Source organism: Mus musculus, chromosome 4, assembly GCF_000001635.26.
Source record: "Mus musculus strain C57BL/6J chromosome 4, GRCm38.p6 C57BL/6J".
Taxonomy (NCBI): Eukaryota; Metazoa; Chordata; class Mammalia; order Rodentia; family Muridae; genus Mus; species Mus musculus.
In genome coordinates, this window is record NC_000070.6 from 59,327,454 (window position 1) to 59,346,687 (window position 19,234).

The 19,234-nt window shown below is 44.9% G+C and overlaps 1 protein-coding gene across 10 annotated transcripts in view; it reads right to left on the reverse strand.

The window, feature by feature from the left end:
• Positions 1–19,234, reverse strand: part of Susd1 (sushi domain containing 1) — a 125,668-nt gene that overhangs the window by 13,252 nt on the left and 93,182 nt on the right. For 7 of the 10 annotated variants that reach the window (XR_003954993.1, XM_006538143.4, XM_006538146.4 and 4 more), the window contains 2 exons: positions 5,484–5,580; positions 2,010–2,268 (listed from right to left, as the gene is read on the reverse strand). Coding sequence is in view for 7 of the 10 variants with exons in the window: in XM_006538143.4 (XP_006538206.1) it covers positions 2,010–2,268; positions 5,484–5,580 (356 nt within the window). In the remaining 3 variants the exon portion in view is untranslated. Of the gene's footprint in view, positions 1–2,009; positions 2,269–5,483; positions 5,581–19,234 lie in introns of those variants that run through there. The other 3 variants (XR_001784175.2, XM_006538145.4, XR_390338.4) reach the window with 3 other exon arrangements.

The following is a 19,234-nucleotide window of genomic DNA, read 5'->3' on the forward strand; positions in this document are numbered from 1 at the left end:
TTCAGGTTCCTGCCTTGACTTTCCCAAAAGGGTGTGCTGTAACCTCGAACTGTGAGCTGAATAAATTCCTCCCGCAAAGTTGCTTTTTACCATTCTAGTAACTGGGCCAGAAACTAGAACAAGAATTTAATGGAGACCAGAGAGTTTTTCAACAAGTGGTGTTCAAAAAAGCAAAAACAAAAACAAAAACAAGCCAGCCTTTAGTCCCAGTGCTTGGGAGGCAGAGGCAGGTGGATCTATGAGTTCAAGGTCAGCCTGGCCTATTGAGGGAGCTCCAAGACAGCCAGGGCTACACAGAGAAACCCAGTCTCGAAAACAAAACAAAAAAACAAAAAACAAAAAGCAGAAAACAGAAAAACAAAAAACAAAAAACAAACAAACAAAAAAACCCAAAAAAACAAAAAACAAAAAACAAACCAGACTGGACTTTTACCTAATGCCAAATATAAAAGCTCAAAATGAATCAAATGCCCAAAAGTAAGACTTAAAACTAAAACCCCTAGGAACCAACACAAATGAGGTTTTTGTGCTCAAAGAACATTGTTGAAATAAAACAAAACAAAAAACCCATAAGAATGGAAGAAAATATTTTCAGCTTCATCTCATACGAGATTAATCTCCAAATTATATAGAGGACTTCAAACAACAACAATGAAAGAAATCAAACAACTCAATTTTAAAAGTAGTATCTGTGTGGTGGTGGTGGTGGTGGTGGCGGCAGCGGTGGCAGCAGCAGCGGCAGCAGCAGCAGCAGTGTCAGCAATAGCGCATGCCTTGAGGCAGAGGTAGGTGGATCTCTTTGAGTTTGAGGCTAGCCTGATCTACAGAGCAAGTTCCAGAACAGGAGGGCTAAACAGAGAAATTCTGTCTCAAAAGCAGATGAATAAAGAAAAAAAAAAAAACAAAGACAAAATTAGTAAAGAACTTGAATAGGCACTGTCCTAAAGAACAGATTGCCACCAAGCAATGAATAGATGCTGAACATCATTAATCTTTAAGGAAATGCAGAACAAGTGAGGTGGTACCGCCTTACACCCATCAGGGTATCTACTCCATTAAATTATTGAGGTAATAGTATTCTGAGCTTTAACTTTCCACATCTTAATTCCTATATTATTGTTACAAAGTAGCTCTTGGCCTCTCTGCCACTCATACATTATCTTAAAAAGTAAGCCTTGGTTTGCTATCAGCATGCCAATGGTACATCAGACTTCTGTCCTATGCAGAATTTAATAGATGCCTGTTTTAAATATGGAGAACTTTTGCTTCCAATGTATCAGTCGAGAGATGTTTTGTTAGTATTTGTGTAATTCTCCTGGTTTCCAACCCACATAATTCTAAACCAAGTTTAGAACTCTCCGAGCTTGTCCAGCTCGTTACAGTTGCCAATTATTGAAAGAAATCCAGCTTTCTAAAGAGTGGGGTGGAGAGGGTGGGGCCTGTTTGCCACTCTCTCCTCCTGTTCCCCTGGAGAATGGGGAAAGGCAGCATCCTGGAGGAGCAGAAAGGAAACCCACCAGAGCTAGACAGTCCCTCCCAACTCGGACTCTCGAATTCTGGTACTCAGAAGGTGGAGGGGCACTCAAACCAGATCAGTCCCAACAGAGATGCAGTACGCCCTCAGAAGTGCGGCTGACACCTATGCAGGTCTTACCTGCCTACCCATCGGAAGGTCTGCTCACAAGTAACATGTTTCTGTGGTTATTCTGTGTGTTGGTCACCGTAAACATGGGAGAAAGGTAAATGCAAATCATTTGTTTTTAAAGATTTATTTATTGTCACATGCAAGTACACTGTAGCTGTCTTCAGACCCACCAGAAGAGGGCGTCAGATCTCATTATAGATGGTTGTGAGCCACGAGGTGATTGCGGGTATTTGAACTCAGGACCTTTGGAAGAGCAGCCAGTGTTCTTAACTGCGGAGCCATCTCTCCAGCCCAAATGCAAATAATTTAAATCTCATACGTAAAGGAAAATACCGAGGTCAGAACATCGTTGAAGCAACTCTACCTTATTCCATTCACTTGTGATCCGTAACAGAATGCAGTACTCATTTCCTGTTTTCAAAGGTGCATTGTAATATTCCCCATAGTAGAGCCTGTCTCCAATAGATATCTCCAACGTGTCGTCTGGAACATCACTGGCCAGGATTTCTGCAGCCACATATCCGTCAGCAGGAGAAGTGTTGCCAAAGAATGAAGTCATGCCTTCAGAATCACAAGAAAATGTGCTTTGCAAGGACAGGGGAAGGACCAACACCTGATATGAACTGGGAGAGGGGGAAAAAGCAGAGAGATTGGCAGGGGCCTTGTGAAGAACAGAGATCCTATTCATCATCAGGCCCCTGACCAGATGTAAATGTTATAAGGTTCATGGGCCGCTTGTCTGGAAGTCTGTGTATTCGGGTTTACTGAACTCACCAGACTGGGCAAGAAAAACTGCTGGCTACACAGGATTTAGTGTCTGGCAGTTCTAACTACTGTGGACCTCCATATGTACCTACAGCCAGATGACAGCCAAATCCCAGCTTCACAGGGGGGCCAAGCACAGGCTCCCTCGGTGGGAGAAACGGGTGAGTGTATCACGACCTTGTGTCTGTCACATGGTGGATCTGATCGGCAGTGTGTCACACGGGCAAATAAAGCCTGCCAGTGGGGAGGGTTTAAAAGTCACATGAAGGCCTAGCACCTACGGGAATGAATGTGCTCAGCCTGAAGAGTGGCTCCAGACAGTCATGTGGTGACTTAAAACAAAAGTCATATGATTTACACTCCCCGCCGTTCCGAAGCCGACACCAAAGTTCACGCCAAACCAATGAGCGGTCAGGAGTAAAATGTCACCGTGGGTTAATCTGGGTTGACAAGATCCTGGAAAATGTAAAGTAGCCTATGGATCCGGTGAAAATGTCCCTTAAACAAGGACACAGAAAGGCACTGACACTCAGGTGTAAAGTTAGTAATATCTATCTTCCAAAGAGAAAAGCAGCCAGTCGGCAGAAACAGAGGAATGAAGTGCACCTGGTCAAACCATGCCTCCCTTTCCATGCCTGTGGGCTCAGCCTTTACTTCTGGGATCATAATGTATGAACATGTCCTATCTCTACTGACCTTGAAAACAGGGCTGGGGGTGGGGTTACAGGACTGCCTCTAGTACCTGCAGGTCCTTTCACATGTCTTCCTTTTAAAAATTGTTAATTTTTATTTTATGTGCACTGATGTACTGTCTGCATGTATGTCAGGTACCCTGGAACTGGAGTCACAGACAGTTGTAAGCTGTCTGTGGGTGCTAGGAATTGAACCCAGGTCCTCTGGAAGAGCAGCCAGTGTTCTTAATTACGAAGCCATCTCTCCGCCCTGCCCCCTCCCCTTTCACATTTCTTCAGTTATATTCAACTCCTCATAAATGTTGGTTGCGTTGAATTTTCAATTGAGAAAAAAAAAATGCCTGGACTAATACCAAATGTGATTAGGGTGATTTCCAAAACTCATTAGGCCACATAATTCTATTTTACCACCAATTTTGGGCTTCCTGCTCCACATTGCTAATGCCCCATTTCCTGCTCCCTAAAAGCACACGAATCACTTGGTTAAGGAGGGAGGGCCCTCCCCCACGTTAGCTGTTGTGGGAGGGCCCTCCCCCACGTTAGCTGTTGTGGGAGGGCCCTCCCCCACGTTAGCTGTTGTATTTGGAAAGACTCCAGCCACCTGCTATGTACCCAGCCATGTTAGGTGAGGGCCCTGATTTCCACAGAGCCTGGGCTTACTTTCAGAAAGGACTCTGAACAAAAGGGATTAAGTAAAACCTGCAGAGTAACAAAACAGTAACAAATCAATAAACATTGAGTTTCGCTGCCTTTGGGCAACACTTGGGACAGCTTTTCTGGGGCCTTGGAGGTATAGTGGCCACGGGCAAGAAGCCCCACACTGACTCAACCTGCCAGGTAACTGGAGTTCATGGCTCACCTGCACCGCGTTGATTCTGTACATTGCCCATTAGAGGTGCTGTTCACAGGGCAGGAAGCAGCTTTCTATTTAGCCTGGTAAATATAGAAATCCCCAGGCCCCACCCCAAACCTATGGGACCAAAGTTGGGAACGTTGACTGCTGATAAAGCATGCCAGCTGATTCCTGTTAGCTGGTAAGGTAAGAGACGTTAGCCTCGAGGGAGTCCAGGGGCAGGCCTGACTCTCTGCCTAAGCTCTCTGTGCTCCAGGCCAGGGTTCACACAAAAGACTCTGGCCTGGCAAAGCTGGTGCCTCCAGCTCAAGCCATGCAGCCAGGCTGGGGAACCGGCACAGCTCACACCCTGGTAAATAACCCGGGTGACTGACGTGAAGGGAGCAGCGGCAGTGGGTTGGAACCTGACCACCGGGCCAGCCTGCAAGAACTTCTCCCCACTTCCAGTGCCCTCCCCGCATGACTCACAGGTCGCCACTTCCTGTTTTGAAGGCATCGGCTGGTGCACTGCCACCAGGGCAGGCTGTCATTTGGCTTTTCTTTTTTTGCCTTACGCAATTATTTGGCTTAAGTATCACATCTGCTCTTGTAAATTTGTTCAGGCAATGAGTGATGCCAGGCTTCTGTTCCCCTTACAGCAACAGGATTACAATACTTTCCAGTAACTTACCAGGAATCAAGCAACAGAGCTGTATGGGCAATGTCTATCCCTGAAAAGACTTGAAATTAACGCAGTCTGAAAGCAGGGCAGCCTGTTCTATAACAAATAGATACTCACACAGTATCTCCAGGCTTGCCTTTGCGTTCTTTTAGAATATCTCAGATTTATTTATACCTTGATTGCACTGAACGGGCCATTACACTGAAGGGCTGAGAGTGATAAAGGGCCACGTAGGTCAGGTCATGCACACCCGAGCTCCTAGACCTGGTGCCCTGGCTCCCATCCACAGGCCAATGCTAATCTTCCTGTCTGAGAACAGGGACTGACTGAACTTCCCTAATCTTCCCTTGACCTTTGTAAATAAAATGCAAAACTGAGCACAATGTAGTCCTCCAACAGAGGTAAATTAATCCCATCTCAATGCCATCTGGAATCCCAGCTGGTCACTAACTACATAGTGTCTTGCCTATATAACTCAATATGTGAACAGATTAAAAAGAATTCTCCAAATGACCTTTTCTGAAACCACTACACACACACTCCAAGATCAGCCTGACGCAAGGAGACATTCTGTCTCTGGGAAATGAGACAATCAATCCTTGTGACCCACCATCACCATCATTAAAGGTTGTACCATGGGACGTGCATGCAAGGGACTATGCTGCCCAAAATGTTTGTCTCTGGTCCCTTATAAGTCTCACTCTTCATTGGGAAGAATGCTACTGGGATGGCAAGCCCACTATGTGTTCTGGGAAACAAAGCAAGAGGTCCAGTTGCTTTGCTCCAGCTACCCAAGTTCAGCCACTCACAGGGAAGCCTTCCCACTCACATAGTGGGACCACTGTGTGGAGAAAGACAGGTACTCACCTGATAGGTCCATTTATCTCCTTGACTTTCCTCAGCGTGAAGCGTGGTAGAGGCCTTCCCCGCACAGTGAAAAAGTCTACTTCAGGAAGTGGGGGCTCTGCAAACATTAAGAAGGAGAAAACATGGGGGGGGGCGATCAGATCAAGTAAAAAGCACAAAAAAAGTGGTTTTCCAGGATGTCATGAAAGTTTGTAACCTCGAAACTGGAATATACATACAGCAAAAAGGCAAATGTTCTATGAGTTCACTTGAGTGAAACATTTAGATTAGTCAAATTCACAGAGCGAGCAGACTAGCAGTGGCCATGAGCTGAGGGCCGTGGCAAGGAACTGGGCTCATTGCTTAAAGCTGAAAGCTTTTGTATGCAGTGATAGAACAATATTGGAAAATAGGTAGTGGTGGTAGTTGTGCAACACAGTGACTGTCCCAACACTAATCAAGTGTTTATTTAAAAATGGCTAATGTTACATTTTACGTTACATGACTGTTCATAATAAAAAGAAGTGATGAACACGGTCCAGCACCCACAGGGTGCTGGTGTTTGCTACGTCAACCACGGGTTTTGATGTTTGCGAGACAAAATCTTATTTGGTAGGTGCTCTGGTTTGGAGATGGGTTAAGGGTGTCTCCCCAGACCTTCAGGCGTCTGAAGCTTTGCTCCCAGGGTGATGACGCAAAAGGAACCTTTTAGATACAGAGTCTGGTGGAAGGTCTAACTGGTCACCGAGAACAAGATCGGCCCCACCCTGGTTGTGCTTACTGCCAAGGCACATGGACCCTTCCTTAAATAATCCATTACGAAGCCATCCACCAAGGGGCCCTCACCTGCGGCCAAACTCTCGGAGTAGCCCCACCTCGAACTTGTAGCATCCTAAAGTGTGAGCTAAAGAAATCCCTTTCCTATCCAGCTTTGCACATTTTTATTATAACAACAGAACGAGGACTCACGTAGCACAGAAGACCAGCATGTCAGACTTCTGGATCCCTCCTAGACACAGTGTTTTGTGTGTCACCCCTCTCTGCTTCCCAGCCCTTGGTAACCGGATTCCCCAGTTGCTCACTGGGAGAAAAATACACTGACAAACTGACCCCAGGGCTATAGCACTGGTGGTTATGTCCTGATCTCCGTGCTCCAGGTTACATCCTGCTCTCAGTGCTCCAGGTTACGTCCTGATCTCCATGCTCCAGCTAACAGCCTGACCGTGGACATCGTAAGGACAGACCGGGCACCAGTCTACATGTCCATGTCTCACCTTAGGGAAGCTCCCTAGCAAAGCTACTGGGTGGGCAATATGTACGGACAGTCATTTTCTCCCTCTCTTGCTGTCCCTACCTCTCCAAAAGACGGTGAGAGAGTTCCCGAATGCTGTCTGTCTGAATGATTCATGAGAAGGACTGTGTTTGGCTGTTGGGCCCCTGTGGTTCCATCAGTGTGTCATTCTGATCACAGGGCAGATGCTTTCAGCTCACTTGCACCCTCCACTCACTAGGCAGATGGAATCAAGGCAGGTCTGAAGCCACGCCTACAACTGTCATACATATTCAACATCGAAGTTTAAGGTGGGGGAGTCCAGGAAGCTTCATTTTGTCTCTGCTCAAGTTGGTTTCACCAGCAAGCAGTAATGAGATCTCTAGCTTACTTTTTTTTTTTTCTTTTGTCAAGACAGGGTTCTCTGTGTAGCCCAGGCTGTCCTGGAACTCACTCTGTAGGTCAAACTCACAGAGATCCACCTGCCTCTGCCTCCCGAGTGCTGGGATTAAAGGCATGTGTCATCGCTGCCCAGCCTCTCTCTCACTCTGTGACTAATACTCTTGACATATACACTTTTGACAAGTTATAGGTGAGGAAGCCTAGGGTGTAAGTTCTCCACCCAGGAATGCACACCCTGTGGCACAGGGAGGATGCTATTTACATTTCTCATTTACCCCGGGGGTCTCTTAAATGCCAGCTCCACTAAATCTTCCAGTGGGTCTTTATATCTTCTGTCAGTGAATTAATAACACCCATTTTTACTACACCAAGCGAAGGCTTTACAACAGGCCAACTCCAGGAAAGTATTCCCCTCTCACAACTCTCTTGTAGTATCAGAGGTTTCCCTAGTGTGGCTCACACCGAGGAAGACAAAGTTACGGTACAGAAATAATCACCAACGTAGTGGGTAAGACCAAGGGCTCTGGCTTCCACGACTTTTGTCTCTAGCTGCCTATCTATAAAATGGGAATGAGAACAACAGCCACTTTGATCCTTAATCAGCACACTGAAAAGATGCGGTGTCTCTAACGTCTGGTGTGTCTTTGAGGCACCAAGGCGGCTTAAGCTCCTTGACACGGTCAGTCAGTTGGTCAACAGCTTGAAGAAGGTCCCCCGGAGTGATGCCAGTGTTCATTTAAGGATGACTGTCAGCCACGGGGAATGGGTAACTCAATGGGATTTTGTGCAGGAAGAAAGAGCTGTGTCATGGATGTCACTGACTAATCCACAAGACACTTCATTAATCCACTTTGGTCAAGTTGGGAGGACTCAGTGAAAGGTTCTGAGTATCTCTGTCTCCATCCCTCCAAAAAGCTGAAATACGAATTCTACTGAGGTAAACACCAGTTTAAATGGGTTCAACACCTTCCTGGTGTCGTGCTTTAAAATAATAAGGTTTGTTTTGGTTTTGTTTGGGATTTTTGTTTTGGTTTTGTTTTTTGAGACGGTTTCTCTGGGTAATAGCACTGTCTGTTGTGGACTTGCTTTGTAGACCAGGCTGGCCTCAAACTCACAGAGATCTGACTGCCTCTGCCTCCTGAGTGCTGAGATTAAGGGTGGGTACCACCACTGCCAGGGCTAATCATAAGTAAATTTAAGAAGCCAATCTCTCAGTAGCAGCCCCTCCCCCTCCCACAGAGTTCCTATGGGGCCGTTACTCATGAGTCTCCAAATGCTATCTGGCCTAGGCCCTAGAGACATAATCACCATACTTAGAACTGACCAAAAGGAGTGGTCCATTTAACTCTGAGAGATGACAACGTCTCGTTCTTAGTCTTGGATCACAGCTGTTAGTACCACATTAGCCAGGAATGCTCATCTTTCCAGGTCTGGGTGAAAGACTTCAGGCAGAACAACTAAGCAAGAACAACGGGCCACTTACAGTACATCTGTAGCTGGAACGTACTGTGCTTCAAGTGAGATCCCTTCCTCGACTTCCATCTCTAACCCAGCACATCCTGCAGGCTTAAGCTTTGAGTCGGTTTTTGTCATCTACACCCCAAAGGGCCTTGACTAATTTTAGAATGCACCCAGCCAACCCCATCTCCTGCTGAAAGGCAGAACATACAGCTGTATGTACAAGTGAGGGAGTTCTGGCGCCAGGCCAGAAGCCATTCTTAGGCCTCTGTGTGAGAGTGCCTGCCAATCTAGGCAGATCCCCAAACTCTGGGCTAATAAGCTGAGTTCTGGCAGTGGAGAGATGGGCAGCAGGAGGGAATGGGTAGGCCCAGGTCAGATCTGAGGTTCAGGAAGGAGTTAAAGAAAACCTAATTAGGAGTAGAACATAAGAACCAAAGAGGGTAAACTGGAAAAGAGCAGAAAGTCAGGAGTCGAGGCGTGAAATGCTTTTGGTCTGAGGAAATCAATGCAAGAGAAGCCAGAGAGGCAGGACATGGAAGAGAGAACAGAGGAGCACAGGCTACGCTACAGTCACCCGGGTCATGACGCCCCTCACCGGAGCTTGCAGAAAGTCTGTAATGGGAGCAGCTCACACCTAGGGAATTTGCTGAGACTGAAGTGTGTGTGGAAGTGTCTCAAAGGAAACTAGAAATTCACATTCAGTCTAGAAGTGCTTCTGAAGTCACCAGACACAGTGACACGGATCATACTTCTCACTGCCAAGAGCCCTAGGCAGGGGACTCACAGGGAACAGGCCCTGCTTACAGGTGAGGCTTCATAAAATGCCTTTTACGAGGGCCTTTCTCCCTTTAGAGAGGACTCCAGAGAGTGATTTCATGACATCTCTGAGAAAGAAGGCTGCAGAAGTGACAGGAAAAGAAAGCAGCCTGGGCCCGAGCTTCGAGCCCCCTCACCTGAGAACTCTGCCCTCAGGCCTGAGCGCCATCACCAGGCTGTTGGTGCTCTGTAGTAACAGTAAGGGTCTCTTGTTTCCTGTGATCCAGCCCAACAGTAGAAACCTATCTGTTGAAACCTATCACTTTTATTGCTCAGCCCCTCTCACTCTCTTCTTGGTTGCTCTCTGTTCTCCTCTGAGATAACTAAGCCTAGCTGACTGAGCTCATCTCCCAACTACCCTTCCAATCCATCTAGTCTCTCTCAACCTGGAGGAGACAGGACAAAGCGCACAGGGCTCAGAGAAGGCAGGTCTGGGGAACAACAGGAAAGCTCTGCCTCTTGTGTTCTGAGCCACCCAGTGTGGGATGCACCTTGCAGTTCCAAGGGTACACTGTCACCTGGCTGCCAATCAGCACATGATTTCCAGTTAGTTTGCTGCCTTGCTTGCGCGAGGCCTTCCCCAACTTGAGCTGCTCCACATTCTGCACTTCTCTGAAATGTAACAAGTGTGGCCGTCGGCAGCCTGGTTCTCCGCCACATTTCGGGGTGAAGTAACCCCGGCTTTCTGTTCTGTTGTCACAGTGCTGTTCCTCAGGTCCAAGTTGCTATCCCAGGCAAATCTGCCTCCTACCCACGCTCCTCCTCACTGATCTAAAAGCAAAGCAAAGCATAACCGTCCTATGGGGTAAAATGCAGTCCTCTCCCCTGGGTATGCACAACGGAAGCAGGGCCAGAGGCAGGCTTTCCATACAGTTCAGAGGTTCCAGTAACTTCAATCCTCCGCTAGAAGCAGACCACTAAAGAGTATCAGGGGCATCGTATGAGAAACAACAACAACAACAAAACAAAACAAAAAACACCTTGAGGAATACAGAGAAAAGTAACAGCAAAATTACAAGCAGGAACCACACAGGGAGGTGACAGAAGAGTGTGTATTTCAGGAAGACCACAACCCACCCAGGAAATCGAGAGGTGCATTAAACAACCCGGAGAAGAAAGTTCCTGTGTAGATTCAGCTTCATGTCTTAAGTCAGAACACAGTCTAAATGAGCCCAGATTATTACAAAGATAAGAAAGTTCTAGAGAACAAAATTTAACCTAGACTCCAGAGATGGGGAGCATTTTTCTCAGTGTCATTGGAGGAGTGAACGCTAAGACATTAATAGAACTGGTTCCGTGACACTGTCAAGTGTCTAAGTGTTTGGCTACAGAGACAGCCTGTGGGTATATCACGCTTTCCCCCAGCGCTTGAGGGTCTGAGTTTGGATCCCTGGCACCCATGTAAAAGCCAGCAGTGGCAGTGTATTTATAACCTCAGTGTTGGGGGTTGGGATAGGTGAATGAGACGGGGGACCCCAAAACTCCCTGGCTATCCCATCTAGTCAAATGCGGAGCTCAAGGCTCTGCCAACAAACAAACAAAAAAACAAACAAACAAGGTGACTGCAATAAAGACATGTATTGACCCCTTGCCTCCCTGCTCACCACAATTACAGACATGTCTAAGTGCACATGCACACACATGTGAGTACATGCACACATATACACACACACAGGCACACACAGGCACACTCATCCATACATATCCCGTACATATCCAAAATCTAAATGTCAAAATAATGAAAATAAAATTAAAGAATAAATTATCTTGGTGTGGGAAATGTGTAACACATATGCAAAGATTAACACTGCTAAGACAAGCAAAATGGTAAATCAGTAAAAGGAGATACTATAAGTGCAACTATATTAAAAGTTTTTCACCTAACCTTATGATAGTAAGTTTTTTTTTTTTTCTAAGAGATGTGCTCAAAGAAACTCATAGGAACAAAGAAATGAGAATGTTCACCATAAGCCGCCAGCCACAAGGCCAGATAGGCCTTCCCATCTACACATCTGTGAGGCTCGGCCACATGTTCTCCCACTCAGCACTGTGCATAGGTATTTGTCATTAATATTTCCTGAATTCAAGTGTCGGTTCTCAGCATGGTCCTTCTACGACATCAATCACCATGATTCTGGATTTTTAGGATTCTGATCTAAGGAAGCCTTCCTATGCACATTGTATAAAGTTAAAGTGTATACAAGCTGACCCGAGCAGCCAGCCCATTTCCTTCCACCGTGAGTCACCCTACCTCAGTGAAGAAGCCTAATGGGAACTGAATGGTGTTAGTGGGTGAAACAGAGAGATGCGAACAGGTGTCTGCTGCGCCATTTAAACAGGAACATGAGGTTAGAAGGTAGACCAATGTTTCTGGGAGTGGGAAAATGTGTGGGTGGCAGAAACATGGGACCCCAAACACGCTCACTCCCAGCCTGACCCAAGGAGCCAAACACCTTATACTGCCAAAGACTTTGAAAGGAAACCAGGCCAGGGGTCAATCCTTATCCAAAATCTCTGATGCAACTTCAGCCCCCCCAAGACACCAGAGGGACTTTCCAAGATCATTCCAGTGCCCTGTGACCAGCTAGGAGGAATAGGCTCCTTCCTCACCAAGGCTACAGAACACAATGGTACAGAACCCTTAAAGAGTTGGCGATCACCCACAAATGGAACAGAAGAATGGAGGGGAAAACTCAGGAGAACTGATCCCTCATGATGCTCCCCAGAGCCACCGGCTGACAGTGAAGAGGTAAGAGAGACAGGGTCAGGGAGAGCAGTGGTCCTGGCTGCCTTCCTACCCATCTGAAAAAGCGCCTTCTCTTTTCTTATTATGAAGGCAACCAGAGATGGGAAATTTCCCATGCTAGTTGCTGGCATTGGTACTGAAGTCAAATATAGAAATTACTTCCATCTTTTCCCCCTTTTTCCCTCTAGCATTTTTCAAACAATAGCCATGGCCTGGGGAACAACTAGTGGACTTTATCATCACATTCACACGCACACGTATTTCTGTTCTCCACCCCCATCCCAGCATCCACCCCACCCCAGCATCCACCCCACCCCAGCATCCACCCCACCACCAACACCCACCCCTACCCCTTTAGCTTTCTCTGATTTCCTGTGTTGTCCCTATGAAAATGAAATTTGCTTATAACTCAACGAGAAAACAGTACAGTCAGTGTGAGAGAGCTCCTTCTGCCTCTTAGGGGTCTACACCAAGACAGTGAGTGCTTTTTTGTTCTCCTTCCTTCCCTAAAGTGGGCATGAATGAGCCTGTTCTAAAGAACTCAGTTCAATGAGCCTGCTTAGGCTACACATGAGCCACAAGCTTGAGACGTGTCCCAGCCTCCAGCCATCACCCTCTCCTGCCTCCTAAAGCACTTGTCTCTGTCCCTCTCCACTCCTCGGCATCTCCTCTGAGGCCAGCAATATATTTAAAGCTCTTGTTTTCATCCCGTTCCCATCAGTAAGATTTAATTTAATAGGAGGCTCACAGAAGGGAAATTCCACCCGCTTTGCTTCTGGGAAAGCATCCGCTGTGTTTTCCAGATCCAAATCCTTAACTCAACATTTCTGGTAACATTTGAAAGTTCCTCTTTTTACTGAAACAATGCCACGAACATCTGGGATATCCTCACATCAACAAACCAGGTTCTCTTTCCTCTTACTTTTATGAGACACGGGGTTTTTTTGTTTTTTGTTTTCTCAACTCTTTAATAAAGTCTCACCAATTTGAATTTTCACACTGCCAAGTCTCTAAAGTAGAGGTTCTCAGTCTGCAGGTTGCGACCCCTTTGGGGGTCACATATCAGATACTCTGCATATCAGATATTTACATTACAATTCATAACAGTAGCAAAATTACAGTTCTGAAGTATCAATGAAATAATTGTATGGTTGGAAGTCCCCACACCATGAGGAACTGTGTTATAGGGTCCCAGCATTAGGAAGGTTGAGAACTGCTGCTCTAAAGCAAGTTTGAAAAGCAGGCATGATCTCAATGCTCTTAAAGGCCTTCACTGTCCCAGTGAACTTGAACAGCTCAACGGTGCCCCCTGGTGGCCATGAGCGCAGACACAGGACACGAGTGACTTGGGGCTGTGTTTAGCCTCAAAACCTCAATACCTATTATAAAGTGTCCTCTGACTTACACAGATATCCAATAGCTAACCCCCCCATCCTGCTCTACATGCAGAAAATAGAAGTAATAAAATGTAGTAAATATGTTTTTAAAGCAGCACAACTCACTCAAGTATGACACGGATCAAAGACTAGGCGACTGGGCAGTCTCTTTATAAGCATTGCTTTATAAACGTTGGATTGGACAGCACTTGTCTCTGGCACAAAGTACTCAGAGTTTCTCTTAATACAAAAAAAAACCCTATCTCTACAGCATCAATGACTCCCTAGCTATTATTAAGAAACGTGGATTTATTGTGCTAAGTGTCATTAGCATTTGTTGAGGGATTCAATATAGAGCAGACTAAAGGAAAATGCTTTCAAAGAGTTCCTATTTTACAGGGGAAGAAAGATAATAAACAAATTTTAAAATTAAAAAATCCAAGTTGTATGAAGAAGTCAAAGAGGGTGAGTGATACAGAAGAATAGGGTGGGGGCTGGAGAGAGGGCTCAGCGGTTAAGAGCACTGGCTGGTCTTCTAGAGGTTCTGAGTTCAATTCCCAGCAACCACTTGGTGGCTCACAACCATCTATAATTAGAGTGTCATGGGATCTGAGGCTCTCTTCTGGGGCGCAGATGTACATGCAGACAAAACAGCCATTTACATAAGTAAACAAATCCTTAAAATAAAGTAATAGCGTAGGGAGTGAGGGGGTGTTTAGGAAAGGATGGTCAGGTGAAGCCCCTCTAAGGGCGTTATTGTTTTAGACAGGTTTTCCAGATAGCATGTTCAAGAAGCTATTCCAAAGCTGTATATTATGGTTATTTGAGAAGCAGAACTTTTGGGAGGTGGCACAGTTATGAGGACCTTGTCGTTATGATGGGTTAATCCATTCATGGGTTATCAGGGGAGTTGGTTTGAATAAAACTCAACTTTTTGTTACACTTGCTCTGTCTACCATGTGATACCCTCTGTCAGGCCATGGCTGAGCAGGACAATGCTAGCCCAATGCTGTCCTCCCAGTCCACAGGCTTCCCAACATCCAAAAGCTATTCTTTGTAAATCTGGGGTCGGTTGTAGCAACAGGGAGCAGAGTAAGACATGGTGTAACAATCACACTTCCAAATACTCACAGGAAACCACAGACAGAGGTTATCCCAGAAAGAGGTGATAGCAAATGGAAAAGCCTTCATTGGGACAAGTCTGACCTATTTAAGAACAAGCAAGAAGGCGAGGGAGAGACAGCTGGTACCTGGTGAGAAAGAAGACGAGGAGGAAGTGAGTTCAAGAAGGTGGCCCAGGGAGGCTGAGGGAAGAGGACGGACCACACTAATGAAGCCAACCTGGGCTACAGAGAGAGAGAGTATGAGGCCAACCCAAGGGTATAGAGTGCCATGAAATAAACAACAGCAATAAGCAAACAAAACCCAGAAATCTACTTCAGGAGTCCAAGCGGCAGTTCCTGCTAGGATCGAGTCTGTAGAGTTGAAGACAAAGACAGAAATATTTGATTGAAATCAACAGGGTTTGTTAACTGATTAGAAATTTAGGAATCAGATAGGCAATTAAGACTCTTGGCTTGGCCAGCTAATCAGGGGAATTCCAGGAACTGAGTTATGAAAATTGACACAATTTTCATGGATTTAGAAGTAAGAGGTGCGAAATTTAAAATTCTGTTTAATTTGTCTAGTATGTTCAAAGGTGTGTGTTTAGAAGGCAGGTAGATAAGTTTGAATCCAAAGAGGTTGGGCTTAAAGGTACAGATTTGGGGACTGTCAGTATTAAGAAGCTATTAGTTGCCTTCCGCTCCACTCGAGCACCTGGGTACCTTGCCAGCGGAGTTGCCCCGACACCCGCAAGGGCCCACACAGGATTCCCCACGGGATCCTAAGACCTCTGGTGAGTGGAACACAGCGTCTGCCCCAATCCAATCTCGCGGAACCTGAGACTGCGGTAAATAGGGAAGCAGACTATCCGGGCCTGACCTGGGGCAGAAGTCCCTTCCACTCCACTCGAGCACCGGGGTGCCTTGCCAGCGGAGTCGCCTGACACCCGCAAGGGCCCACACAGTATTCCCCACGGGATCCTAAGACCTCTAGTGAGTGGAACACAACTTCTACCAGGAGGCAGGTTCGAACACCAGATATCTGGGTACCTTCCCTGCAAGAAGAGAGCTTGCCTGCAGAGAATACTCTGCCCACTGAAACTAAGGAGAGAGCTAGCCTCCCAGGTCTGCTTATTGAGGCTAACAGAGTCACCTGAAGAACAAGCTCTTACCAGAGACAACTATAACAGCTAACTTCAGAGATTACCAGATGGCGAAAGGCAAACGTAAGAATCCTACTAACAGAAATCAAGACCACTCACCATCATCAGAACACAGCACTCCCACCCCACCTAGTCCTGGGCACCCCAATACAACCGAAAATCTAGACCCAGATTTAAAACATTTCTCATGATGATGATAGAGGACATCAAGAAGGACTTTCATAAGTCACTTAAAAAATTACAGGAGAGCACTGCTAAAGAGTTACAGGCCCTTAAAGAAAAGCAGGAAAACACAACCAAACAGGTAGAAGTCCTTAAAGAAAAACAGGAAAACACATCCAAACAGGTGATGGAAATGAACAAAACCATACTAGAACTAAAAAGGGAAGTAGACACAATAAAGAAAACCCAAAGCGAGGCAACGCTGGAGATAGAAACCCTAGGAAAGAAATCTGGAACCATAGATGCGAGCATCAGCAACAGAATACAAGAAATGGAAGAGAGAATCTCAGGTGCAGAAGATTCCATAGAGAACATCGACACAAAAGTCAAAGAAAATACAAAATACAAAAGGATGCTAACTCAAAACATCCAGGAAATCCAGGACACAATGAGAAGACCAAACCTACGGATAATAGGAGTTGATGAGAATGAAGATTTTCAACTTAAAGGGCCAGCTAATATCTTCAACAAAATAATAGAAGAAAACTTCCCAAACATAAAGAAAGAGATGCCCATGATCATACAAGAAGCATACAGAACTCCAAATAGACTGGACCAGAAAAGAAATTCCTCCCGACACATAATAATCAGAACAACAAATGCACTAAATAAAGATAGAATATTAAAAGCAGTAAGGGAGAAAGGTCAAGTAACATATAAAGGAAGGCCTATCAGAATTACACCAGACTTTTCACCAGAGACTATGAAAGCCAGAAGAGCCTGGACAGATGTTATACAGACACTAAGAGAACACAAATGCCAGCCCAGGCTACTATACCCGGCCAAACTCTCAATTACCATAGATGGAGAAGCCAAAGTATTCCACGACAAAACCAAATTCACACATTATCTTTCCACGAATCCAGCCCTTCAAAGGATAATAACAGAAAAGAAGCAATACAAGGACGGAAATCACGCCCTAGAACAAGCAAGAAAGTAATCCCTCAACAAACCAAAAATAAGACAGCCACAAGAACAGAATGCCAACTCTAACAACAAAAATAAAAGGAAGCAACAATTACTTTTCCTTAATATCTCTTAATATCAATGGACTCAATTCCCCAATGAAAAGACATAGACTAACAGACTGGCTACACAAACAGGACCCAACATTCTGCTGCTTACAGGAAACCCATCTCAAGGAAAAAGACAGACACTACCTCAGAGTGAAAGGCTGGAAAACAATTTTCTAAGCAAATGGTCTGAAGAAACAAGCTGGAGTAGCCATTCTAATATCGGATAAAATCGACTTCCAACCCAAAGTTATCAAAAAAGACAAGGAGGGACACTTCATACTCATCAAAGGAAAATCCTCCAAGAGGAACTCTCAATCCTGAATATCTACGCTCCAAATGCAAGGGCAGCCACATTCATTAAAGACACTTTAGTAAAGCTCAAAGCACACATTGCATCTCACACAATAATAGTGAGAGACTTCAACACACCACTTTCATCAATGGACAGATCGTGGAAACAGAAACTAAACAGGGACACAGTGAAACTAACAGAAGTGATGAAACAAATGGACCTGACAGATATCTACAGAACATTTTATCCTAAAACAAAAGGATATACCTTCTTCTCAGCACCTCACGGGACCTTCTCCAAAATTGACCATATAATTGGTCACAAAACAGGCCTCAACAGATACAAAAATATTGAAATTGTCCCATGTATCCTATCAGACCACCATGGCCTAAGACTGATCTTCAATAACAACATAAATAATGGAAAGCCAACATTCACGTGGAAACTGAACAACACTCTTCTCAATGATACCTTGGTCAAGGAAGGAATAAAGAAAGAAATTAAAGACTTTTTAGAGTTTAATGAAAATGAAGCCACAACGTACCCAAAACCTATGGGACACAATGAAAGCATTTCTAAGAGGGAAACTCATAGCTCTGAGTGCCTCCAAGAAGAAACGGGAGAGAGCACATACTAGCAGCTTGACAACACATCTAAAAGCTCTAGAAAAAAAGGAAGCAAATTCACCCAAGAGGAGTAGACGGCAGGAAATAATCAAACTCGGGGGTGAAATCAACCAAGTGGAAACAAGAAGAACTATTGAAAGAATTAACCAAACGAGGAGTTGGTTCTTTGAGAAAATCAACAAGATAAACTCTTAGCTAGACTCACTAGAGGGCACAGGGACAAAATCCTAATTAACAAAATCAGAAATGAAAAGGGAGACATAACAACAGATCCTGAAGAAATCCAAAACACCATCAGATCCTTCTACAAAAGGCTATACTCAACAAAACTGGAAAACCTGGATGAAATGGACAAATTTCTGGACAGATACCAGGTACCAAAGTTGAATCAGGATCAAGTTGACCATCTAAATAGTACCATATCCCCTAAAGAAATAGAAGCAGTTATTAATAGTCTCCTAGCCAAAAAAAGCCAGGACCAGACAGGTTTAGTGCAGAGTTCTATCAGACCTTCAAAGATGATCTAATTCCAGTTCTGCACAAACTATTTCACAAAATAGAAGTAGAAGGTACTCTACCCAACTCATTTTATGAAGCCACTATTACTCTGATACCTAAACCACAGAAAGATCCAACAAAGATAGAGAACTTCAGACCAATTTCTCTTATGAATATCGATGCAAAAATCCTCAATAAAATTCTCGCTAACCGAATCCAAGAACACATTAAAGCAATCATCCATCCTGACCAAGTAGGTTTTATTCCAGGGATGCAGGGATGGTTTAATATACGAAAATCCATCAATGTAATCCATTATATAAACAAACTCAAAGACAAAAACCACATGATCATCTCCTTAGATGCAGAAAAAGCATTTGACAAGATCCAACACCCATTCATGATAAAAGTCTTGGAAAGATCAGGAATTCAAGGCCCATACCTAAACATGATAAAAGCAATCTACTGCAAACCAGTAGCCAACATCAAAGTAAATGGAGAGAAGCTGGAAGCAATCCCACTAAAATCAGGGACTAGACAAGGCTGCCCACTTTCTCCCTACCTTTTCAACATAGTACTTGAAGTATTAGCCAGAGCAATTCGACAACAAAAGGAGATCAAGGGGATACAAATTGGAAAAGAGGAAGTCAAAATATCACTTTTTGCAGATGATATGATAGTATATGTAAGTGACCCTAAAAATTCCACCAGAGAACTCCTAAAACTGATAAACAGCTTCGGTGAAGTAGCTGGATATAAAATAAACTCAAACAAGTCAATG